The sequence below is a fragment of the Puntigrus tetrazona genome, chromosome 5 (assembly GCF_018831695.1).
Source record: "Puntigrus tetrazona isolate hp1 chromosome 5, ASM1883169v1, whole genome shotgun sequence".
Lineage (NCBI taxonomy): Eukaryota > Metazoa > Chordata > Actinopteri > Cypriniformes > Cyprinidae > Puntigrus > Puntigrus tetrazona.
The window spans coordinates 9,974,609-10,002,053 of NC_056703.1; the positions used below are offsets into that span (position 1 = coordinate 9,974,609).

Here is a 27,445-nt window from a genome sequence, read left to right on the forward strand (position 1 = left end):
ATGCCATTGATTTGGGTTGTCTGTAGAGGTTGAGCAGTATTGAATTTTACCGATACCCATAGCTAGGTTTGACTGCACTTGCCGATAACCGATTAATTAACCAATAGTTTTTAAAATAGATACTGGATAAAAATATACAAATAAAAACATAACACTCCATGTAAAGTAGTATTAAACAAAAAAACAAACAAACAAAAAGGTGGAGGTGGTACCATTCTGAACGTGTGCATTCTGACTTTTTCTTTTCTTCATAAATTCTGTGTTGTGTATCTAGTTATCAAATTAAGAAATAAGTAATCTTTTTTGTATTGTTTGAATAACTTCAGTAGTAGCAGTACTGCAAATTAAACTGAACTTTAGCTTTATAGTTCTGCGTTACACTAATTTTACTCAAATGAAATGGTAAAAGGCTCATGGAGTTCAGAGCAGTTGTGGAGATGTTGTTCATGTATTTATGTACGCTACAGTATGTGTGTAGTAAACAAAATATTGCGTCTTCGGCTCCGCCATTCATTCATTCGTTAATACAGAGGAGATCGCGCAATGAGTTAATGCTTCACTACAGTGGAAGGTGGGGAGCACAGGAACCTTTTTCCAAGATGTGGAAGTGTTTCATTTTTATGCCACTACTGCAGAGGCATGTCACTTTTTTCAATGACAGGCCCTGACAAATAGCAGTCAAGCTCAAGTCAAATTTATGCTAACAATCATGACATTAAACACTTGGCTCAGACTTGTGTGTATTTTTGCCACAATAATTTAACCATTTGAAGTACTGCTATCATCCTCTCAGCTTTGTCGGCAAACACACTGCTGTTCCTTCTCCATTGCAGAATCTAGTCAACAAAATAATTACTTTATATTGACACAAAAACATGTACTGGAGTGTACAGTACACACTGTCTGTGCATCTGAAATGTCAGCGCTGTCTGTGCAGTATCACTTATGTGCAGGTTTTCAATTATTTTCACCACTAGAGGCAGCGCTTGCCATAGATATGTTTGATATCGTACTGTAAAATAACGCACCCGCGCGTAGTTATAACGGAGCCACTCTAGCAGCAAATGCAACCCAGAAAATCTATCACAGTAGATTTTTGCAGATAACCGATAGTTCCGGGAATCAACTATCAGTGCCAATTAATCGACAAAACCGATACATCGGTCAACCTCTATTTGTTTGCTTGTGCTGCTGTAGGCAGCCCTGTCTTTTGTTCATGATTCTAAGCAGCTTGATGTGATTGCCTATTGAAGAGATTCAATGCACCAGCTCCTGAGAAGCACATAGATGCAGGTTCTTTCACAAAATAATAGAAGGTTATTGTGCTCTCTCTCTCTCTCTCTCTCTCTATCACATATATATATGGCTGTATATCAGCATGCCATGATTACCAGTGGTCAAATCACAGCCATGCTGATATACAGCCATATCACACTGTTACTTGTGTGATAATGGGTTTATACAACAGTTCAACGGCACAACTTGTACTTCTGCTTGAATGCCAAAATAAAGGCTGAGTTTATATTACTGTATTAAAACTCACTGTATTATGTTGTTTATTGTGAAAGAGAATTTTTCAGTGACAGCACATTTGTTGGCTGCTTCTTACAAGATGTTGAAAGTGAAAATAATTTCATGGTTTACAACTCTGTTTCAGTCTTTTTTAGAACAATGTAACTAAATGATATAGATAAAAAATAGGCCTAATCTTAATTAATTCTGCTGTTGCTAGAAAATCGCACTGCTTGAAACGGCTGTCATGTCTTTCTGGTCCTTGAATCAGACTGGATATGTAATTATTATAAAGCTCTGATATCATGATAGGTGGCATGAGTGGAAATTTGTTTATATCCCTAAAAGTCCAATATTGAATGGATGCCTGGATGTTGAAACTAGAGATTGATAAGAGATTTTTTTTTTTATTATTGTTCTGCTAACATGTGTTTGTGCTTGAGTTAAGTGAGGGCCTCAGTTTTCTCTCAACCCCTAAATGCTCTCCCTCTTTAGCTGAGTGACCTTTGCTTTCACAACCAAAGACAGTTAAAAACTATTTTCCTCCTTAAAAGGGGCACATTTTTCTTTTGTTCTGACCCTAGCTTGCTCTTTTCAGAGATTAGAAATTGCAAAGCAAATGATGGCTGACAAAAAGCAGAGGCTTGCATATGTGTAATGAAGAGCACTTCTTTTTGATCAGTGATTTCTTTCTTTATGGTACATGAAGATAGAACACTTTTAGGGTATTTTTATCTTCTAAGGCAGAACAGGGAGGAAAGAAGAGATGCTGTAATCATGAAGCATGTCTTCCTTGTCATACTCCTCTAGTCAATATCAGCACATTCCTCATTATGATGATCTGTAGCAGTTTTGACAGTCCTGTACGTTGAAGGAACACAGTTTGTTTTTAATTAGGATGCACAGACTTCAGGCAATCACCGTCACAAGCAACATACAGAACTTTTTGACCACTTCCTGTTTTTCGGCCCATAGTATATTTGTGTACATCCGTGCCAAAATTATAGTGTAATTAGTAGTGATGTCACCCCTCTTACTCCGAATGTCAAAGTCTTGCTTTTGCATCCATCATTAGCATTCCCATAATAACAGATGCTGACAAAAATCTCGCTAATGAATGTGTAAAATGAATATGTTAATTAGAGCTTATTGCTTTGCAGTTTGGAAACCCGTAATTATAAAACAGCCAAAATTGCGACATTTAGCAAAGAAATGCTTGCCAGTGCCGTGTTTGCATGGTTACCATGCATTTCATTTGTTAAGCCTACTCTAGGTCTCTTCTTTATCTCTCGTCTCTATCTCAGTGGAGCTGTTGTTGTCAGAGTGATTAATAGTCTCTGGTGAGCACTGCCAGACAAAGGGGGCGTCTCGTCTCCAGCCATATCTCTAATGGTTCATCTCTCCTTGGCTGATTCTCCCTGCACCTGCCACCAGTGCCACAGCAGAACAGCCATAAGGTCGTCATGTAGAATACTCCCTGGAGACCACCAGGGACCACTTCGTATGTGCGCATGCTGAATTGACAACAGTTCTATAGTTTAGGCAGAAAAAGAAAAAAATCCATCCTTTATATGGAAGTTTGGTTTTTTTGTGTAAAGGTTGTTTTTAGAGATTTAAACATTTACCATGCTATTAGTATAGTCTGATTCCTGAACAAATGATTTGAACAAATTGCTTCTTTCTAATTAATCAGTGTAGTTAAAAAAAAAAAAAAAAATTGTTATGAGCTGGTTCATCTTAGACAGTCCAGTACAAATGATTGTAATGAGTGGACTTTTTATTCTTTTTTTTTTTTAATAAGCATTTATTTAATTTATAATGTATGAGTGCTGGATAAATCAGTAATAGAAGCGTTAACCAGTGTTAGAAGATTAGTTTTACTTAGTATTACTAGTATTTAAAAAAAAAAAAGTTATGTTTGTGTTTCTCAATACAACATGAGGACAATACCATAATAATAGACTACTGTGTGTGTGTGTGTGAGTTTTTTGTTGTTTTTTTGGGCTTGGCACAATGTTATTTTCAGTTTTTTTTTTTGTTTTTATATTATTATTACTATTTATAAAGCATTTCAGGTACAAATTTGTCAAATGAAGTGAAAAATCTGTTTTGTTTTTTTCTCCCTTGAATCCAAAAGTAATCATTAATCCACTAGTAATTGCTCATTATAAAACTTGAGTGAATGTTTATTCAAATGAGTGATATCTCAGTACTGTGAGACTCTCTGAATAATTTGAAACTCTTGCAAATATGCTAATATTTTCCTCTTTTTTTTCTATTCGAAGGCATAGGCATTTATCCAAAAAAATCTAGAAATAAATAATTCAGAGAAAGGAAATGACAGGGGAACAAAATGGATGTAGTAATGGGCACATAACTATGTGGTTTTTGCTGGCAAAGAGCAAAAACACAGACACACATATTTCTGGAACATGAAGAACATTTGGCTCATTATCGAGGCATAGAATCTGTTGTAATAACTTCAGAGCACCACATCTAGTGGAAGAGCATCATGTGTAGTCGAAATGCTTTCATGTGTTATGAATACACTCGTATATACAATGGCAGCAATTTAAATGCAAATCTTGACATTCCCATCGCTCAGTCCACAGGGTTTAGCATGCATCTGAACTGTTTAAATAATTTCAATTTGCAAAGCCCTCTGCGTGTGTGTTTGTGTGTGAGGGAGAGAGAGAAGGAAAGAGATGAAACTATCTGTGCAATGGCAGTGTTATGAACAATCGTTTTGAGTCCTCTTGTTGTCTCAAAGTGATCTTTTCAATCTGCACCTGACACCATTGTGCCGTCTTTCTGATGAGTTCTGGCTGGAGCTTTTTGGCACAAAATTATTTTTGGCAGAAATTCATCATTTGCTCTCATAAATAATATGGTTCCAAACCCACATTTTTTTCTTTTGTGGAACAAAAATATAGATATTTTTAATACTTTTATCTGGTCCTGTCTTTGCAATTACATTGGCCATGGCTGCTAAAAATCATGATAAAAACAGTTACGATAGCCAAAGGCTAATAGAATAATAGCTCTGGGTGAGAACCAGAGCAAAATCCTCTCCACCTAGCTATTCATTTTGAAATGGTAATCATATGTCTGAATCAAGTTGAACACCATCTGATTGTTCATTGAGATTTGTACACCAAAACAAAAAGAATGATTTATTTATTGATACGATTCTTGACTTGACTTTAATCCAGTGATCACTGAACTATGTATATAAGAGCTCTGTCTCACAGAAAAAATAACCATATTTTGTAATCAAAACTGTTGTTTCAATAGGTGTGTTTCTATATAAATTCTGTCTGGGAGTGATGCATCAGGAAAGCTGCGTTAAAAATACAGAATATTTAAATTGGCAGAACCTTCATTTACTGTTCTTAATCAGTGCCTGGTGGGGTCAACCCTAAAGTTTCAAAACCAAAGTGATATTCTTTATAAGTTATGATTTATAAACGGCTAATTTAAGCACGCCCCCCACTTTTCTGTCACAGAGTGGGTTTATTTTCATTACACCGCCCAAATGTTTATGCAGAGACAGAAGGTGAAACTATTATTCTTGCTGTAGTGTTGTCTGCGCCATGTTCTGGAGATGCTGTGTTTTGTTGTGAAAGTGAAACTACTTTGTTAGAAATCAGTGGGTAAGTAGTATTTACAACACTGTTCCAGAACCATTCAACACAAATATTAGAGTGTGCAGCGCATTTACAGAGGACTGACTCTTAAAACCCGCAGAGCAGCCTATGCGGACTGTGCTAAGAGACCTTAAAGTAATGCAGTTTTAATTTTGCAAGGACAATCTGGCGCTTCTGATTCACAACCTTTTAGTAAGTTTTCTAAGTAAGCATTTTCCTATTTAAAGAACCTGCTGCTTACTATTCAAACGCAAGTTTTAAGCAGTGAAGAAGATGTTAGTGCTTGTTGTTTGTCGTTTCTCTGATCGGAAATGCAGAGGTGGTATATGCATCAAATTCCTCATTTGTAATGGCTTTTATTGTTTTTGTGACAATACCGCGGAGACACAAGAGGCGTGACATTTCTGTTGCATGCTTGAGGTATTTAGCCAATCACAACGCACTGGATAGCTAGCTAAACAGATCACATCTTGCTTTTTAGAATGATGAGCTTTGTACAAATCGACCTGTTACAGGAAGGTGGGGCTTTGAGCAGAAATAATAATGTACAGTATGTGGAAAATGTGTTTTTTTTTAAACCTTAAACCACATAAACACATTGAATTACACCAAATACAGAAAAAATTATGTTCTTTTTAGAAACATCATATGACTCTTTTAAGCTGACCCAATCTTTTCAATTTCAAGCCTAGTTTTGGGTGAAAAGAACTTTAAAAATAAGATGCTGCTGTAGAGTTATTTTTAGTCATCCAGTGCTTAGCTTGACTAGTGGATGGAAGAAACAGCAAGTCACTCTGCAAATCCTATTATACTTGCTCATACACACCATCAAACGTGAGTCATGCTGCCTAAGCCTGTTTGCCCTTTCTATATTAGCTGCTCTGGTTAATTATTTGCATCAGCATGAGTCTTGGTGGGAAGAGTATTGAACTGTTTAACTCAAGTAGAAATAATGTATCCTGAGTGCCAGCCGTGTTAATTTTGGTTTGCTCCCAACAGGTCTGGCATTGGTCGCCATTCAGACATTACGTCAGTTAATGATTATTTCATCATTCTGACACTGAATGGCACTTGGATGGCATTTCCAAAGCAATAAAATGCTTCCAAATTTACCATGTGGTCAGTAACCACTCTCTTAATTTGCATGGAATCTGTTGGCATGTTACAATAATAAAGCAAATGATGATTGTAATGAATGATGACCAGAGCTGGGCTTTGCAGCTGTGTTTAGTGAAGAAGTAGAGAGTAGTAGTAGTTTATCATTGTGTCAAATTGTGCTAAGTATTTTCACTCAATGGCCACCTAGGTTATGTGTATCTCCAGTATCTTTAGTGTCTATGAAAGCGGAAAGACCCTGGACCATAAAACCAGTCATAAGGTTGTCTTTTTTGTCTGTATTTGTCTAAAATGAGATTTATACATCATCTGATTTATACATCATCCGAAAGCTGAATAAATAATATTTCTGTGGATAGAACACAATTTGGCCCAGACACAACTATTTGCAAATCTGGATTTCCGAGGATGCAAAAAAATCGAAATATTGTGAAAAATCACCTTTTGTACAAATAAAGTTCTTAGAAATTCATATTACTAATCAAAAATAAATCAGAATATAGTTATGGTAGAAAATGTACATAATATGTTCATGGAACGTGATATTTACTCAATATTGTAATTTATAAAAGTAAAATCAATAACCCAAATATTTTTTTAATATGCAACTATAGTAAGCAAAGTAAGCAAAGACTACAAAAGTATTTTGTATTCACAAAAAACTCCATTTATTTGATCATAAAAATAGCTTTAATATACAGAAATAAATTGTAAATTATTTCGGTGGTGGCAAAGCTGAATTTATCAGTAGCCCTTACGTCTTCACATGATCCCTAATAAATCATTCCGATTTGCTGCTTAAAAACTGTTTTTTAAAAACAGACATTTTTAACTGAATTTATTTGTAGCATTGTAAAATCTTCACTGTTAATTTAAAAAAAAAACTGTATATGTTGCAAATGCTACAATCTGTGTCTAGTAGCAGCATGTACCCCTGCTCTGTTGTACGTTCCTTTAGTGTGTCTTTAAAATGCTTTTTCCTCAGGGATCAATCAGGTGATATGTTCCTCATGTGCCATCATAGAGTTAATGCCTCATTTCATTGCCATATCATCTCTTTACGATGTCAGATGTATGAAGTGCTCATTTAAAGCGCTGCCATGTAACAGCTTGCTGAGATTTCCACCCTCTGTAATGTGCCCTCAAATCACCTCCAAAGTTGCAGTACATAATTAACATAAAACTCTCATTAAAAGTGCATCCCTCACAACCGCCAACATTCTCAGCTGTGGCCCATTTTGTCAAGTCACACATCAAAGACTTTGTTCACACTGTGTGTAAATCCGATTTGTTTCTCAAATCCAGTCTTTAGTAGTCTTTTCTTAAGTCTTTTTTTGCACTGTCATTTTAGAAGTGATGAAATCTGATCATATATATATATATATATATATATATATATATATATATATATATATATATATATATATATATATATATATATATATATATATATATATGCACATAAGAATAGGAAATGTCTTTTGTTTCTCTTGCTGTTCAGACTACAAGCAAAAGATTAAGATCTAAACAAAATTTCCTCTGTGGATTCATGTATTGTGTCAATTGTGGTGGCTTTGTATTTACACATTTGTGTCCCTAGTGCTCAGAATTTCAAGTACACCTTGTTTTTCCCCACCTAGAGTGAGATGAGGATAGAAAATGAGCTGGAAATGGAGAGAAAGAGTGATGGTGAGTGAGTGAGTGGCACAAGGGTTTAATATTTCTATGCCAATTTAGGAGTACCACCACAGGGACATCTCTGTTTTGTTCACACTGATAATGAAGCATGCTGAGACTCCTATCTGAGATTGATGTAACCTCCCTGATGTGTACAGCACAGCCCCAGACATGTTATTTCCAACTTCTACACCGTAGAGAACAAGAAATATTGGAGTAAAATATCATGTGGACTCATGAGAGGCGCCTGAAGTCACTCCCACAGAATAATAATTTTCATGTTAATATAAGTTATCATAAGTTACCCATAAAATATACAGCGATGATGACGTATGGAAATAATTTCTGAATAACAAACAATTATTCAATCAGTTATTTAATCTGTTTTTACCTCATTCATCCTTTGAAATTTGTTGGAAGTATTTTGGGTTGTTACACAGCGTTAAATGTACAAGGCTGTGTATTGCTGAACGAGAATCTTACTGATCCCAGACTTCTGCATTGTGTGTGTGTGTGTGTGTGTGTGTGTGTGTGTGTGTGTGTGTGTGTGTGTGTGTGCACGCTTGCGTGTGCGTGTGTGTGTGTGTGTATATGTATATCTATATCTCTAGATATATATATATGTGTGTGTGTGTGTGTGTGTATTTTTTAAACACTGCTTATCTTTAGAGGTTAAAATTAGCCGCTGTCACTTCAGGGTTTGTGTGATGTCTCAGAGTAATGCAAAACTCTTGCTATCACCTGTGGAGCAAAGGGTCAGCCTTTTGGAAACAATATGTTTGAACACTACAAACAGCACTTTCGTTTTTTTAAGAAAGTGATACAAAGGGTCATTTTCAAGGTGTCTGAAGTATCAGAAAATGTTCTTAGCATTTATTTGCACACTGTATTTTCACTCTTCAGGGCTTATTTGTTAGCTTAGTGGTTGCTCTATGTTGCATTAAGGCTTTTTTTCTATCTTCTTTGAACTTTTATGACTTTTCTCTGCAAATGTGGGGAAGTATATCATGAAATGGTTCATTCAAATCACAGTAGCAGCACAAACAGTTGTGCGACCAGTAGTAAAAATGTATGAATTGTATTTATTTCCACTGTCAATTTTCAAAGCATTATCAGTGTCAGTTTACAATGAATATTTGAGAAACGCCCATTGATTATTCCATTTCCTTTTCCCAACATATTGATTGCTCGCTTGTGACAGGGAGCTCTCAGAAAAGTCCAGAGCTGGGATCCTCCCGGTGGGAGTGATGCTGTACTATTCAGATTACTCATTGTAGGGAAGCCATCCATATCTCCCTATCCATCTGTCTCTCTTTCTCTCTCTCTCTTTGTCTCCAGTCTGTTCTATATTTGCTCTGGGCCATGCGGCTCTCTGTTTTCCCTCATGCTGTATCCCATCCATCATTAATTAAAGAAAGAGAGAACATCACTGTGTCCTGACAGACACAATTAATAGGGAAATGGCAGTGTTTTTTCTTATTGACGTGCCATGGATTTATTTGACACCACGGTTAATAACTAAAGCAATGACCTTTTTCTCTGCCTTTTTCTCTTCTTACATTTCTGATTTCCTCATACTATGCCACCTTTCTTCTCTGAAGAATTTCCAAACGTATCTCAAGCATAGTTCCTGTGGCAATAATAACAGTGGATGACTAATAAATCTGTCAATTTTGAGAGTTGTTTGTAAGCACTTTATAATGTTAAATGCATTGCTGAAACGTTACAAAGACTGTGAATTTTAATACTTAATAGTGGAGTCATACCGTTTTTCACCACTTTCGTGAGCAGGATTTAGTAGGCGGGTCTAAATCGGAGCTTGTTGACACAATGGAGCCATCGAGCACTGCCCCACCTGCGAAACTGTGTGTTCACAACAGATGCGAATTAAGCATTAAGAGTGAGTTATTTGCATGTTAAGTCAATACAAAAACTCGATGGCATGAATTAAGCATTTTGGTTCGTGTAACGCGGGAGTTGAAAAATCAGAAAATTGAATAGTGACGCTGCGTTAACCAATCAGGAGCTTGCTCTAGTAGTGACGTGATTGCTATGTAGCAAGTAGAGGCAGAAATACAAAACAACAATGGAGGACAAAATCATCAACACTGTATGCTGTACGATACATCTTCGTACTTTTATAGAAACAGGAATAAATAGCATCTGAATTTGCGCCAGTTGTGAAGTGAATTTAACACGCGAAAGATGTAAATGTACTTTGATGTCAAAGACTGATCGTTCTGCACAGTGCTCCATCAAGACGAACACACACATGATAACTAGAGCCCATAGGGATCAATGGTTTGTCCATTCAATCATGAGTTACTGTCATTGCCGTTAGATACTACAGCCTACAGTTTGCTATCTAACTGTGCCTTCGTCACATTCGGTCATGTTCCGGGGTTGCTATAATTTACAAAACAAGCTTGTTCTCCTTATTTAAATCAAGCTGCTTGAGGAAGTCAGTTGAGAGACACGGCAGCTTTGCCTTGAGTGGGCGTGGGTGTGAGTTTTGTGAGTTTTTGAGAGCAAAGAGGACTTATTTTTTCAAGATTTTAATACCTTATTTTATTTACTTTACGTTTTTTAGCATTCAAATTTGGATGGGTGGTTAATAACATTTTTCTGTGGTGTGGCAAACTGTGGTGTGAACACATATTTAATATTTACTTTACACAGACTTTAAAATCTCTTTCTTTTTTGTTACAGAGGCTACGAGGACCCCATTGAGGCTGAATTAATTGATGAAAGACACCCCTACATCCATGGCATGTACCCAGCACCTCTTGCCCAGCCTGAGAGAGGTAGCTTGGCCAGTCTAGATCGCATGGGCGGCCGTCGCTCCCCCTCGATTGACAGCATCCGCAAAGACCCTCGGTGGAGGGACCCTGACCTGCCTGAGGTCATCGCCATGCTAGGCCACCCCATCGATCCAGTCAAATCCAATGCAGCGGCCTACCTGCAGCATCTCTGCTATGAAAATGACAAGATAAAGAAGGATGTCAGGCAGCTGAAGGGGATCCCAGTGCTGGTGGGTTTGCTGGACCACCCTAAAGCTGAAGTCCATCGCAAGGCCTGCGGAGCTTTGAGAAACATCTCTTACGGCAAGGACCACGATAACAAGGTGGCCATCAAGAGCTGTGACGGGATTCCTGCTCTCATCCGTCTGCTGAGGAAAACCAATGACATGGAAGTTCGGGAGCTTATCACAGGTATGATTTAACTAATGGAATTTAGCACTGTAATCATGAAAACAAACTTTGTAAAATAGGTGGTATAAGAGGCTACAACTACCTAATTTATTAGCTTAATTGGGGCTGGTTTTTTTCCTTTTCTCAGCTTTGTAATATCAAAGATTAAATAAGACATAAAAAAGAGTATAAGACACAACAGTACAGATTTATTTTTTATTCAGCATGGGCACATTTAACTAAAAACTCATTTACAATTGAAAAATGTTGTTTGCCAAAACATACAAAAATTGGAAGCGTGGGTAAAATATTTAAAAATGTTAAATTGCAGAGCACTAATCAAAAAAATTTGTGGGACATTTATGCTGGTTATGGCAGCTGGTCAAAATTCAATTTCAGATTCATCAGGCTTTCTTCTGTGTAACTGCCTGACCAATATAAGTAATTTTCGGTCCAATGACAAAAATAAACTTCCATCTCTTTTTTTTTTCACCTTATCTGTCCTAAATCTTCTATGATTCGTTCATTTTTTTATTTTTCTTGTTTCATCTAGTCAAGCTTGGCAAGCATTCTACTAATACTAGCCATTTAAGTACATTTAAATATGGACTTTAATTGAGTCCAGACTGATATTGACTGAATCCAGGTTCGTCTATCAGCATATATACTGCTGAGCAGAGTCTTGACCTGCTGGGCTTTATGTGTCTCCTTCTGGGACCTTAATCCTTTGGCCTGGTCTCCACGACCTGACACACATTTACTAGAATGTTCAGAATGCAAAAGAGGTTCTGATTTAGACCGCACACTCAAAAAGACAAATGTCTGCAAGAATTTATTAGTAGAACAGGCCATTTGTGTGACTGACAGACAATGAGGGATTTAAAAAATCTTAAGAAAAATTTGTAATCATAAACATTTGTGTAGGGAATAATTATAAACACTCCCATTTTAGGCTCAGTAAGATTTTTCGTGAATATGCTCAGCAGGGCTGCATGGTTGATTATATTGTGAATTATACCATTTAAAATAATGTTTTCTATTTTTAAATATTTTACGAAATTCAGACATCACTCATTATTATCAATGTTAAAAGCATGATACATTTTTTGTACCATTATATGTTTCTTTTAATGTCACTTTGGTCAGATTAATGCTTAATGCTTAATTCTTACTGAACTAGTATTAATTAAACTTATTGCTGTATGTTTAAAAATAGATCTGTAGATCTTTCATCTACTAGGTTTTGGAGAACCTACAGACAGAGAATTTTTCTGGTAACGACGTTGACTGATGGTTCTCCAGACCAGTTTTTTCACAGATCATGAAAAAAGTTCTTGGTGTGTGAAATACCTGAGTGAATCCTGGAGTGTGAAACTGTGACGTATAACAGCTCCGCAGCCTTACTCGATGATTAACTTTACAGCACACTGTTGCTTTCAGTCTCAGTTAAAAATAGGTCTTTTCTACAGGATGGAGGGAATATAGTGTGTCAGTTCCAAACCGAGCCCTGGACAGCCTTACGGTTTATCTGCAAGGCCCCTATAAAAACACTACCCTTACAATAGTCCTTACAATAGTCAGCAGCTTGGAAAACTGGGAATGTTTTTTCTGCAATTAAAAATAATTGCAGGGTTTTAAAAATAGGTTCACCGTGTGCTCACCATTTTTGGTACTCGTCAGCAGCACTTATTTGCACCTCCAAGAAAGTTATTGTGTGGATATTTCTAGTACTTTTTTTCTTTCTGTTCTTTTTACTTCATATGTGTCTTATTAGAATTTTCCATTAACATCCCACTTTCTGCATTATTTTTAATTAAACTGTCTGGTTTAATTTGTTGACCCTGTGTCAGATGTTCTTCATGCATGCTGAATATTTAGCAGCTCGTATTAATATTTTTTAAATTAAGGTGGTCAAGACTGATACAACTTCAAAGCATCATAATTTGCTTTTCAGAGCTCTCCAGCTTAAATGTTAAAAGTCTTTTGAACTAATTTATCATTTAATTACAACCAACCAGTTACAATAGTGTGTTTATACCTGTAGCCATGACCCTCTGCATTCTGTATCTTTGTATCTGCCTCGGCTTTCCATCTCGCCCTCATTCTCTCTTTTTCTTTATTTTCTGTCTGTTTTGCTCTGATCACGCAAGGTTTTTTAGAAGTAACAGATTTAAGGAATACTTCCTATTTACATAATACAGTAACTGGCACTGTTTTTATCAAATTACACATTACATAGAGCCATTTAGAAATATAACAGCTAAATGTCTTTGACTTTGTTTCTCTTTGGACTCTATAAACCATTTTGGTATTGTGTTGAATCTCACAATTGAATGATTTCTTGTGTCGAACACTGTTATGATCCACACAAGGTCTCCTCAAATCATCTGATGATATACAAAAGAAAAAATGTGATGGCATTAGAAAAAACACACAAAACATAGCTAACAAAATGACATTTGTTCAGAAATTCCATGAGTCCAGAGTACTGTGGCATTTCTGAGATGATTACCTCGTTTACCCTTCTTTCCTGTTTCTTTCTCTCTGACTCGGCTGTCCAATCAGTGTATGATGAATGGCAGGGGGCAGGATGGGACTGTAATAGCCCTAAGTGAATGGCCTGTTAGAACAGCATGTCTGCTGCTCCCAGGAAATTGAATTAGCTGGAAGGCTCCAATGACAAGCAGGAAGGAGTAAACTCAATCAGGCTGCACCTCTTGCAAGGTTCAGCTTCCCTCGTGTGGGTTTCATTGGCTCCCTCTGTATTAGATTTGTGGGATATCCAGGAACCTGCAAAAGATGCCAGGGGAACTGAGCAGTTACGACACTAGACCTCTCTGAAATAACACTGTAAGGTTTTTGCCACTGTAGTAGTGTGTGTGTTTTGTACAAGTAATATTAATATATTATTTCATATTAATTGCTCAACTAGTAATTCATCAGTGCAAAAGTAGCTGTATCATTTGGTCTATATTTGTCCAAAAATGCAATAAAACAGCAATATTTTGAAAAATTTTGCATTTAAAATAACTTTCTAAATCTTAATTTATTGCTGTTCAGGGTCACATATTTTATATGTTTTATATGTCATAAATATGTAAAATATGTGACCGTATATATATATGGGTCAAATATGAAAAGGGGTTTAAAACAACATGTAATAATGCTTTAAATTTGTTGCGATGCAGACAAGTTAATGTCTTTGACCCATACACACACACACACACACACACAAGCTGTAATCAACAGTTATAATGGCCTTTGACTGCTTCAACCTGCTCCAGTTTTCTGCCTCCTATTAAAGTCAATGAAGTGAAGTTAATCAGCATGTGCTATGTATAGACCTTTATATCTCCTCTGACTACAAGCCCATCTGACACAATAACACATGCACGAGTGCATGAGCTGGCCGGTAATAATCCATGCTCCTTAATGTTCCACTTTACCAAATAGACATTCCCACATTCATTGAGGGCCATGTGTATGGCGTCTGTTATCAGGACTTTAACCAGGGTCTAATGGCCATTCAGCACCTAAGAGGTGATGGCGATAGAGCCTACTCGCAGATGGAAATACAAATTTGGTTATTATCCAAGGGTAAATAGATTTATTTTGGTGGTTAAAAGAACCCGGGCCCACATTATACACAGCTACGACGTGTTTATAGACCTCTTGACTCCTGTTGGAGTTTTTGTGAGCAGAAATGAATCTGGAAGTAATTGCTGAGCGAGAGGGACATGGAGTGACGATGTGTATGAAGGGCAGAAAAAACAATTCATAGTTGTATAAGGACGTACGTTTGTTTGAGTTTGTAGTCAACTGTGCCATTTCTGTTTTTAGCTAGAATGACCTGTGGTCCTAGTTTTTGCCAACCCAAGAAAAGGCTGTTTATTTATTCACTGTACATTTTCAAGGGGAGCACTAGCTGTATGGAGCTTGCCAAGTTAATAAAACAAAGGCCAGTATTAACTGTGTAGGCGTATATATGTCTGCTGGCTTATAGAACAAGCTTCTCTGTTTTATTGTCTAGAAAATAACAGCCTGGCCCATCTACGTTCTGTTTACTTGGAGCAATCTTTCTTGAACTTTGCTTTTCCTTTCCCTTTTTCCTGCCCAATCCTTCTTAGTCGTGGTCTGTAATGGAGGTTCCTGTCTGAAAACTCAGAATCGATGCTTTTGTAATGCGTGGTATGTCAACAGATCTAACAGCTCTGCCACTTTTTGTTTGTAGCTCTTGTGTCATGTTAAGAAGTGTAACACGTCCTTTTTTCTTTTCTCACTCTCTGTCTTATTCTACCTTTTAGGAACACTTTGGAATTTGTCGTCCTATGAGCCACTGAAGATGGTGATAATTAACCACGGGCTTCAGACGATGACTAACGAGGTTATTATCCCTCATTCGGGCTGGGAACACGAGCCAAATGAGGACTCAAAGCCACGAGATGCAGAGTGGACCACCGTCTTCAAGAACACATCAGGATGTCTAAGGTACACTGGTCTGATTGACAGCATCTTCCACATCCTTGTCAGCTGACCTATAGTCTAATGACAATGAAACCTCTTAATGGTCTTTCGGTTTTTGCAAGTTTTAGTGGGTTTACCTAACCAAAGAAGTTAATTTGCGTATATTAAAGGATTATTTCACTTCCAGAATAAAGATGTTTCAAGATTTCTCTTGCTAACGTTCGAAAGCATCAGTTTATAAATATCCCAGCATATTAATATTGGTTTGAAGTCATAACATGATATTCTACAAATAATTGTGCAATAATTATGCTTTCTTAATCGAAGCTCTTTCATTTTGTGTGAAAAGAAATGTGAAAGGTGTCAAAATTTGACTGCTTCTGTTGTTAATTTCTTTTGGAAACTGCAGTGATATGTACTTTTTGGTACGTATTTTGTGTGTCTCTATAAAGTGCACCAATGTATGTTTATGCTATGAGACCAGGTAGATTTTTCTCCATAAAGTGGACTTTAGGGGGAGCCGACTGAGGTCCAAACTGCAGCAGGTATAAGTGTCTAGCAGAACACTCTGTCAATTAAAAAAAAAATAGACTTGAATTTTCACTTCCAACTTCATAATCGCCTGATATCATTGTCTTACCTTTTTATAAAAGGTGTTTGACTTTCTTTGCAAAGTCCACTATATGGAGACAAATTCTGGTATGTTTTCCTTAAAAACCTTAATTTCTTTTCACCTAAAGAAAGAGGCATGAACCATTTCGAATGGTTATGGTAATGTTTAAATTATCTGTACTGAACTAATCCTTTCAGATGATTATTTTTTTACTTATTTTTATATTTCATTTCAGTTAATAAAAGTTCAATTTTAATAGCTTACTCTTTAGTAAACAATGACAACTTTGGTTTCTCTTGTGCTTAACTCATTGTTATCCTGACATATATTGCTTAATACAGTTCCTGTGCACTAGGGGGAGAATAGCAGATCTAGTTGTTTAAGTTTGAGATCATCATTTCTGCCTATGGGGGAAATAGCAGTTAAAGAGAAATTAGTCTTGCTGAATAGAGAAAGGCAACCGATAACCGATTAATATGGAAAACAAAAGCAGGAGCAGATGATTTTGTATAGATTGAACTTATTTGTCTTCTGACAGAAATATAAAACATCTTCACATGATAAGTAAGGCAAAAATCACTAGCCTCTCTGTTCTATATTTAACCATTTTGGGTATTATGTTCCCGAGCCTCTCTGTAGACACTGATCCTCTTCTCTGGGGGTCATTCTAGCAGCTCAGATATCCAGTCACTAACGGGCTTTTTATCTCCATGGTTACCATGCATCCTGCCACAATAAATGGAGTCCGCTTTTTTCCCCCTGCACCCACTCCTGAGAAAATTGCTGTGTAAGAGGGGTCCTGGGTGATTTTATTCTTTGCCTGAAAAGGATTTATTTTTTTAATTCAGTGTGAACTTTGCCTGGCTCAGCAATTATAAATGGACACTGGATCTGTGATTAATAATAAATGTTTTAGATTTCTAGCATAAACTTTTATGCCTTGTCGAAATTACTCATCAGATCATTAAACACCCACCCTCAGGTTAAATAATGTGTTATAATTCCATGATGGTGCCCACAGTTATCCTTCCTTTTCAGGATTCACATATTGTTGTTGCACTCTTGACACTGTGGCATTAAACCAGTTTAGTCTTTCCTTGTTTGGCTGTGACTGTCCTTATTTGACCTTACTAGACTCCTGTGGCTGTTGAGGATAAGCCTCAGCACACAGGTCTGATTGTCTAAATCAGCTTGCTAGCAACAGAAGCAGGTCAGTGTAGTTCAGTTTTGTGACCTCAAGTGCTCTCTTTAATCCTCCTTCGAACGCAGTGTTATGTGTTGGTTGTGTCATAAATTTGCAATTATGATACATTTGGTGTATTATACGTTATTATAGTTTGGTTTAGGTCAGTGGAAGCAGGATTTGGATGCTACAAGAATTTACTTCAGAAATGGAATGTGGTATTGCATTTAATTCCTGCCGCTCTTTTCTTTTTGAGTTGTGCTCTGTGTTGTGTGTGAGCTCAGCGCTGAAGCTCCAGAGGGACGAGGCTGTGTTTCCACCCTCTGTTTCCTCTTTAGCAGCCAGGCCTCTAATCTCCAGCTGCTGCTGCTGGTTGTGCTGCAACCCGCTGGGCCAGGTCCAGCTTCTGCTTGCTTCTGTGTGTGCGCCTCTACCTCCCTGCATTCATCCGTTCTTTTCAGTCTCTCCCTCTGTTATAAAACACTCTAGACCTATTGAATCTCTAATATCTGCAAAAAATGTAATTATAAAGCATGGACATTGATTATTGATTCCGACTTTATATTAGGTGGCCTTAACTACTTGTATCAAAAATAAAGTATTATGTTTATATGGTACTGTATTGGGATACAGGTAGGGTTTGGGATAGGTTTGATGATATGGGTGCATTTTTTAATACATGACCCTGGAGCTGGTACAAAAATACACTACAAAAATGGTTCAAAATTACAGATTTTTCTTTTATACCAAAAAATCTTAAGTTAAGATCATTTTCTATTAAGATTTCGTACTGTAATTATATCAAAACTAAAAAAAATTAATTATTAATATGCATTGCTAGGATCTTTATTTGGACAACTTTAAAGGCAGTTTTCTCGATTTTTAGATTTTTTTGCACCCTCAGATTTCAAATGATCTTGCTGTGTTTGCTTTCTTTAATGTGCACACAGAATTTCCCCTCCCAACACTAATTTGCCCTGTTTAAAAAATCTGTCCTTAAATCCCTCCTAATATAAAGTGGGACCCATTAATGCTATAGTTTATGTTTGTCTTTTACTGATTGAGTTTAAGTTGACTTCAGTTGTTCTTGATGCTCAAGAAACATTTATTCTTCTTGTCATGATTGAAACTGTGCTGCTTAATGTTTTTGTGGAAACCGTCATTTATTTATTTATAGGAATTGCTTGATGAAAGCATTTAGATTTTTTATCAGTTAATTATTTGGAAATGTCTTATTTCTATGTATCTTTAAGCAAGCCAAATCCAGCATTGGTTGTCCTCCTTCTATTCATTTTCAAGACAAACAGTGTGAATATTTCCCTTTTTCTTACGTTCTCTACACTCTTTTACGTTTTCTCAGCCTCCTTGTCTCTCTTTAGCTCATTCTCCTTTGCCAAGGCTCTCAAACCTGTAACAGGTCAATCAATGTGATCAGGTTAACCAGTGCCTCAGCGGGTCTAAAGCATGTATCAGGGAGAGATGGCAGTACCGCCATAGTGGCATCATGTGTTTCCATGCGATGCCACCTCTCAGCAGGTCATCACAGGCATGCGGTTGTGCACAACGCCACTCCATCCTCATCCTGTCTTTTTAGCCTCAGCTCAGCCTGTATCCATGGAAACTGTATCCAGTGACATCTGTTGCCTAGTAAGCTGCTCAGAGGCAGAGTTTTGTCTCCTGTCTCTTTGACAGAGGGAAAGCACCCTTTATTTATTTCTTCGCTCATTGGGACAAATGTGCACATTTGTAATTTCTGATTAAGTAGTGCATCCATGTCCTGTTTGTTTTTAAGATTTTTGAAGGTTTTAAAAGTCTTACAAGGCTTAAAGCAAGGTTCTTACCCAAAAATTAAAATTGCTGTAAAGTTACTCATCCTCAGGCCATCAAAAATAAAGATTTGGACTCTCATTCTGACGGCACCCATCCACTGTGCCACATGGGTGCCTAAAATCTTCAAATCTGTTCTTCTGAAGTGAACTCATCTACCGTACATCTTGGCTGGCCTGAAAGTGTGTTAATTTTTAAATAAGTAAAGTTTTATTATTGGATGAACTAGAGCAGAGCTAAGCGATAAAGTGTTTTCAATGAGAATTACTTTTATTTCATAAGATTCTTCTAATATTTCAAGGATATAATCTCTTGTGTCAGTCAAAAACTCATTCATTTGTGCTTTTGCTGCATAAAAAAATATTTTATAATTTTTAATTAAGATAATTTATTTTAAAAGGACCTGCACATTCATTCATAATAAGTGATTTCCCTGGCATTTGTGTAATTAAAGCTTGAAGTGCTACAAATTAATATATTTGTCTGTTACATTTTGCTATCTCGGATTCTCAGACTGGTTAAGGTGCAGGAGATTGAAGGCAGTGTTTAATATTGTGCTGACTGTCCTTCAGGCATTAGAGAGGAAAAAGACAGGTAGCTGTAAAAACGCAATCCATCTCTCTTATATCTGGACTGCCACCACAACAGATGTACAGCTGGAAAATGTTACATTCCATATGGGTGTTATACTGCAAATGGGTTTAAATTTCTTCTGCTAGAAAGGGACCCATTTGTTTGGCAGGGTGCTAGTTTAATTTATGTTTTCTGCAGTTGTTGTTTTGATAGTGATGACTCTGGAGTAAGGCTTTTTTTATAGATAGGATTTTAACTCGGCAATCTAGTTATAAAAAAACTACAGCTTGAACAGCTGGTAGGAAAGAAATTTCAGGGTAAAGTATGAAGAACCCAGATGGCTCCTGGTGCCTTCTTGGGCTGTGAGCACATCTGACAGTCTTTTCATTTTTCTTCTATAATGGTAACCCTGTAACTTTATCTTAAGTATAATTTTATCTGTCCTCCATTCATTTTTATATTTTAGCAGGTCCGAGATCAGAATGAGGCTTGAATGTAGGGTGGCTGCATATGTTTTATCATTCACTGTCCAACAGAAATGACCTCAATAAAATAATAACTTTGGTTATAAAAAGGCAATGTCAGTGTCTATATGATTTTGCCTTATTTCCAAGCTTTTATCAGGCTCATTCTAGTGAATACATTCTTACAAACAGTACATTTATATATATATATATATATATATATATATATATATATATATATATATATATATATATATATAATATAATAAATTACAATAAGTATAATTGCACACTTGTGAATTAGATATTATTATAATAATATAACATTTACGTATAGTTTCTTAACTTCTTATTACAGCTTTTACAATAGCAGCTTGGCTAAAGTTTAACTACTTCAATTATGATTAGGTTGTAGCTTGGCAAGTACAGTTTCAAAGTAGCTTCCTCAACAAAATCTTTTAATGTGTCAGCTTATGATGTGTAATTAGTTTAAATTACTTGTGCTTACTCATGCTTTTGCTGTTTGCCGTAGGAATGTGAGCTCAGACGGTGCAGAGGCGCGCAGACGGTTGAGAGAGTGTGAGGGGCTGGTAGATGCCTTGCTGCATGCTCTGCAGTCGGCTGTGGGAAAGAAGGACATGGACAACAAAGTGAGTGTCTTCAGCCGAGAGAGCAGCTGGAGCCTGTTTCTATAATTGTTTTCTGGGTTTCATTTGCATTTGGTATGTCACATGCAGAAAAAAAATCATTCTCCATTCGTTACATTCTTCAGGGAGCCCTAATATGAAATGCATAAAGGAGTATCAGCTTGTCGATATCACAAAACAAACCCGGGTAACACTTTATTTTAATGGTCCACTTTAGACAAAGTAACTTTGCAAATATATGTCGCCTAGCAGTCATTAGAGTATCAGTAAACTGTCTGGTTAATATCTATAACAGTTTATTTTGATGGCTCCACAACATACAAAATACGGGCTATCAGAAACTTTGCAAGTATATGTCAACTTATTTTATTAACCCTAAACCCTATATTCTACTCTAATAGTCTGCTCTGAGACTCAATAAGCATGTAGTTGCAAATGAACAAGTTAACATGTAATTACAATTACTTGTAGTTAGTAGAATGTTAAAATAAACTGTAACCACAAAAATATTGATTAGATTCTAAATAGTTATAGACATAAAACCAGCAGAGCTAAATAATGGTACAATCGCCAACTATTTAGTTGTCATTATGCAGTAAAATTTGATCATACATTGCCATTAATATTATTGAAATAATAGTCTTTAGCAGACGAATAGACACTTTTTAAGGTACTTTTTCCCTTGCAAAATGCCCTGTAGAAAACATTAATTTTCTTTTTTTCTGTCTTGCTGCTTAGTCTGTGGAGAATTGTGTTTGCATCATGAGGAACCTGTCTTACCACGTGCACAAGGAGGTTCCAGGGGCTGAGAAGTTCCAGGACCCCTCGGCTCTTCAGGGCCCTGGCTCTGCTGGCACTCAGAGGAAGAAGAAAGATGACGCAGGCTGCTTCGGAGGAAAGAAGGCCAAAGGTCATTATTGAGTTCTTCTTCATCTCATGTATGTGCTTTATACATCTGAAACAGTACTTTATATCACTGCGCCTTGATCATCAACAGCCGGATGCTTCCATCACTGTCAGGTTCACAGGAAGCAGTATGATCAACATATAGCAATTCTGGCCAATACTGTAATAGGAAGCTAAATAATGCTTGAGACTCATCATTCATAACTGGAGTGTGTGTCTTGAGTATCATTGTTGAATTAAGTTTCATCTTTAAATGGATGTGTAGGTTCGATATCTGCGCTGGTATGAGTTGAAAAAGGTCTTTGAAAAACACTTTGCTTTGTAACCGAGTATTATTCAGGTGCTCATTCTTTACTTAATGCCAAGAGAGCTGATTCAAGGTTTTTATTATTTCCTTGCACTAGTTGTCCAGATTTTTCGTTCTTTCTTATATGAAGTGATGTGAAACCTCTTGCATACATTGATGACTGATTCTCTAACTCAATAAACAATGCAAAGGAGCAAAAGCAAGAATGTGGGTAAACAGCAGATATGACAGCATTAATGTCATGCTGTGCCTCATGGACCTTTTTTAATGAGGTTTGTTTATCTGTCAGCAGCCCTGGAGATGTACTTTGAAGATGCAAGTGACCTATATTTACACCAGAAAATGCCCCTAATAAGCATTAAGGGATGCTTTACCGGCAAGCTATTTGGACATTTCCCCAGCAAAATCTTACCTGACTTAAAAGGCATAATTTAGTTTTGCACATGAAACTCTTGACACTATAAACACACCAAAGTTTAGGTTGGCGTGTTAGTTTACCACAAACTAAAGCAGAAAACGCGTTCATGCATATCATATGTACATATCACATTACATTACTGAAGCAAAAAAAAATCAGAATCATTTGCCTTGTGTTTCCACTCAGCAGTAGCGGAGACTCAAAGAGGCAATAGATAGACTTTCAAATATCTGTGCTATTAAAGCAAATATGTTGATTTTCATGTTTCAAGTAAATTGCTCAGGCCAGTTCTCCTCTTCTACCATCACAATAGATGGTATTAAACCTGATCGTAGAAGACATTATGCTAATGCCCAGTAGAGAAGCTTTGCAGCCGCGCCGAGAGTACAGTATAACATTATGAACTGCACTCACAGCATTGCAGAACACAATGATGCATGAAGTCTGTGAATATACTAAGATTCTTGTCACCATCTAGTGAATTTGTTGAAAAAACTGCGAAAACTCTTTTGTCCCCTTTCTGGAATCTTCACTTGAGGGAACTATTGGAACTGACTCTCTCTTCTACTTTGTACTTGCTTCATTTTTTTAAATTCTGTCTCCTTTCACTTTTAAGTGGTTCACAAATAAGTTCTGTCTCCTTTAATACACACACTCTCTGAATCTTCTTTCTTCTTCCCTGCCTACTTTTTTTTTCCCTCATTGGTCTTGCTGCTGTTCCCGCGTTGGCTAACTGTAGAGGAATGGTTTAATCAAGGTGAGTGTCTCTTCTTGCTTTTCCTCTGTCTGTCTGTTTCTCTCAGCATATACACTCGCATAATGGCTTCCTCTGTCTTCATCAGAATAAACGTTTCATCACTGCCCCTCTTTCACTCTTTCGTCTTCCATTCCTAAACGACTGGCCAGTGTTCCTCTCCTCAAGGAAATGTCAAACCTGTGCCAATTTAGCTGGTTCAAAGCCTCTTTCAGCTGGCATAGATGTCTGTGTGTCTGCTGTTATCTGTTAACGAGGCCTGGCTTTTGCTTTCTGTCCTTTTGCCCATTGCTGTAAAGGGATAGTTCTCCGAAAAATGTCATCATTTACTCCCTCTCACGTTGATCCAAACCTGTATGATTTTTTTTCTTAGAAAACACAAAAAGCAGACAGGCAGAATGTTCACCTTGTCCTTTTTCATAACTAAGCGATAAGTGATCGTTGACCCAGGGCTAAAAACGACAAAATGTAAAGTCCATATAAAGGGTTTCGTCTTTTGAACGTCTTCTTTATTTTACGGTTAAATATTAGCCATATATTAGTGTAAATTAAGAACATATTAATATCCCTAATCTTACCCAATACCTAAAATTAACACAACCTTATTAACTATTAATAAGCAGCAAATTAAGAATTCATTGAGAGAAAAGTCGTAGTTAATAGCTAACAAGTGTTACCTGTTCTAAAGTGTTACTAGAAATCATATTGTTATTTGGGTTTCCATTTTGTTTATAAGATCAATTTAAATGAGAAGCAGCACAGTATTAGATATTAAGACTTCCTATCTTTAATTCACAGCCAAATTTTAAAAACAGTTTTTGAGTTAAAAATCTGTTCCCTCTCAAGTAAACGCATCCTGTTTTAAGGATTATTACAGAAAAACAAGTACAAAATCTTATTTATTAATTTCAGTGGTAACACTTTAGAACAGGTAACACTTGTTAACTATTAACTATGACCTTTTCCCTCAATTCATTCTTAATTTGCTGCTCATTGCTAGTTAGTAAGGTAGTTATTAAGTTTAGGTATTGGGTAAGATAGAGGATGCTAAAAAAGGTCATGTAGAACGAGCCATTAATATGTGCTTAATTAGCACTAATAAATGGCTAATATTCTAGTAGTATGCATGCTAATAAGCAACTGCAAAATACAGTGTTACCATTTTAGTTATTACATTTAGATATTTAATTTTTACATACGTACAATTTAAATATTCACGTTTGGTGCATCATGATTGGGTTACACTATGACACTATGACATTTTTAGTAATTTACCAAATGTAAATATGTGCATATGTAATTTGCACAAATTAAGATAAGAATGGCTTTAGTGTTTGTCTCAAGTGAGGTTATGGCTTCAGAACACTTGAAATACAGCATGTGAGTCATATGGACTATTTCTAAGATGCTTTTTGTTGTTTTTGGAGCATGTCAAATATGTTTGGAACAATATGAAGGTGAGTAAATGGTGGCAGAATGTTGATTTGTAGATGAACTATCCCTATGACATGTTCTCTGTGTGTGATAGTGAAATGGTCCTCATTACTTCACTCTGTTATAGACAGTCGTTCTCTATGACAAAGGCTCTACATTTTTAATGGGGGTTCCCACTCCTGGGAGCTGGTGTCATGCGTTTGTCTCTGCATATCTGTGTAGTAGCTAGTTTTATGTGTGGCACGTTTGTGACTATGTGTGTGCCTGAGACTTGGGTCTACTTGACATTTTCATACCAGTAAATTCTGTCTCCCATAGAATGACACTTACAACTGCTCTTTCACTTTCGTTCCCTCACGATTTCTCTCTCTCAATCCCCTTCTTCACTTAGGGAGGAAAAACGGAGAGCATGACAAAAACTATGACACGTTGGACCTACCCAAGCGCACAGAACCTACTAAAGGTATGTCTTCTTTTGACACTGTGGAATTATTACATCTTTAAGTTGTCACTCTTTTGAAAAAGGGACAGGAAAAGACCCTGCTCTTTGGTCTCTCTCAAAAAGAAAAAATCTAGTTATGAAAGGCAGGTGCATTGCTTTAAGGAAGTGAAATCCATTAAGATGCAGTCTAAAAATAGCATATACTGTATGGTCTAACAGAATGTTAGACTACTGAGGGTTGTAGTGCACAGATTTATGGGAAGTGAAGCTTTGTTTCAAAACCTAGTGAACTGCCTACGGAGGCTAAGAAAATACACATTTACTGTAAAGGCAATCCCAGAATGCATTGTAAAAGCTCAGTGATAAAATGAAAACATTTATCAAAGTCATATAAAGTCATATTAATGCTTGATCTTTTCAGCTTTCTATTAGTTAGAAAAGTCGAGTAATGCTTAGAATAGTAATAGTAATAACACTATTAACTATTTAATACTATTTAACTGTTAACTATTAATTACGACTTTTTCCTCCATAAATTTTCATTTGCTGCTTATTAATAGTTAGTAAGGTAGTTATTAAGTTTAGGCATTAGGTAAGATCAATCTATCTATATATATATATATATATATATATATATATATATATATATATATATATATATATATATATATATAAAATATTCCACAATGCAACTGTTTTTAACATTAAGAATAAATGTTTCTTAAGCGTCAAATCAACATATAGCAAGGAAAAAAAACAGGTTCAGTACTGACACAGCATAAATTAAATAAAAAAATACATTTAAAATGTTCTATGATAGTTAGCTGCCTTAGTAGGTAATAGGCAGCAAGTTTACTAGGTTTTGGAGCAGAGCTTCTGTTTGCACAGAGTGCACTGAGTGCACATCAGCATACGGAGATCCTCTGGGAATCCCAGGTATCAGGTAACAGTACTCTCCTGCCTAGGCCTTTTATCATTATGTCAAACACAGCCGTAATCCTCAGAAGCAAAGCGCTAAATAGACAATGTATTTTAGTGCGATTGATATCCCTGACCAAGTTTATACCAATAGAATGAGGTTGATTTACCCTCAGAAACCCTGTGCTGAGTTTAACCATCTGTGTGTGAGAGATGCTCAGACCTTCAGCTTGTAATTGCCTGCAAATTAATCATAAGGGATGCAAGCTAAGGGATTATTCAGACAAGACATGTCGCAACGCAGTGCAACAGAACGGGGGTCTTGAGACTAGACATAGTGAAAAACATGGCAATGGTCAAAGATGTCCGTCTCTATTTACACCCACTGAACAGTCACCAGGGAGCCACTCAATACCTCTTTCCTTCTGACTGACTGATCTAAGATCATTTTACCTCAGAGCTCCACTTAGTGAGAGAGGAAGATGTTTTATTGAAGCTCATTTCTTATGTATTACTATAGATGAGCCACAAAGAGAGATGAAAAATATATCATTTTTAGATGACCTGTTTTTTTCTGTGAGGCTTGTGAAGACATCCCATTAAAGATGAGAAATACTGTTTACCGATCTCCACTCATGAGACGACCATCATTTGCGTGTTGTCGGGTTTTAAAAGAGAAAAATGAAGCTGAATGAATAAATAGGAATATTGCGAAATCAAATGTAGTCATAAAGCTGTAGTAGTTTGCTGCTGGAATGTTTTGCTTGGCAGAGAAAAAACGGTAGCTCATGAACAAACCTACAAGGAATATGCAGAGATATGTTTTTTGATTTTGGGAAAAATCAATGGAATTTAATGAGCACAAGAGATTAGCTGAGTTATCAAATTAATTTATATATTTAGTCGCATGTAATATTTGAAACCAAGAAAATCAAACAAAAAACTCTAAACTAGAGCGCTTGTGCTACAAATAAATAAATAAAATGTTAAAAAAATATTTATTTAAAGAAAGAATTTAGTAAGATTGCGTTATATTGAATTAAATCAAAAGTGAAAGTAAAAGCCTTCTAATAAATGCAGGTCTTTTTAACTTTCTGTTTATTGGAGAATCCTGAAAGAAATGGATCACAGTTTTACCAAAACATATAAAATATCAAATACATGCTGCGTTGGTCAGCATAAGAGACGTATTTAAAAAAACATTGAAAACTTACCGACCTCAAACCTTTAAACAATAGTGCATGTTTCTGAAATATTTAGGTTTAAATGCTTTACTACATCTCGACTCTATAGGTGTTGCAATCCTGCAGAAATCTGCAGAGTTCTCTGTGGACAAAGAGAGTGTGTGTAAG

The 27,445-nt window shown here is 36.4% G+C and overlaps 1 protein-coding gene across 12 annotated transcripts in view; it reads left to right on the forward strand.

The window, feature by feature from the left end:
* The window catches only part of arvcfb (ARVCF delta catenin family member b), a 164,408-nt gene that overhangs the window by 110,979 nt on the left and 25,984 nt on the right, over positions 1-27,445 (forward strand). For 10 of the 12 annotated variants that reach the window (XM_043238598.1, XM_043238596.1, XM_043238601.1 and 7 more), the window contains 6 exons: positions 10,662-11,164; positions 15,448-15,631; positions 20,800-20,917; positions 21,653-21,824; positions 23,285-23,302; positions 25,125-25,196. In XM_043238598.1, the coding sequence (XP_043094533.1) occupies positions 10,662-11,164; positions 15,448-15,631; positions 20,800-20,917; positions 21,653-21,824; positions 23,285-23,302; positions 25,125-25,196 (1,067 nt within the window). The remainder of the gene's footprint in view (positions 1-10,661; positions 11,165-15,447; positions 15,632-20,799; positions 20,918-21,652; positions 21,825-23,284; positions 23,303-25,124; positions 25,197-27,445) is intronic. The other 2 variants (XM_043238599.1, XM_043238605.1) reach the window with 1 other exon arrangement.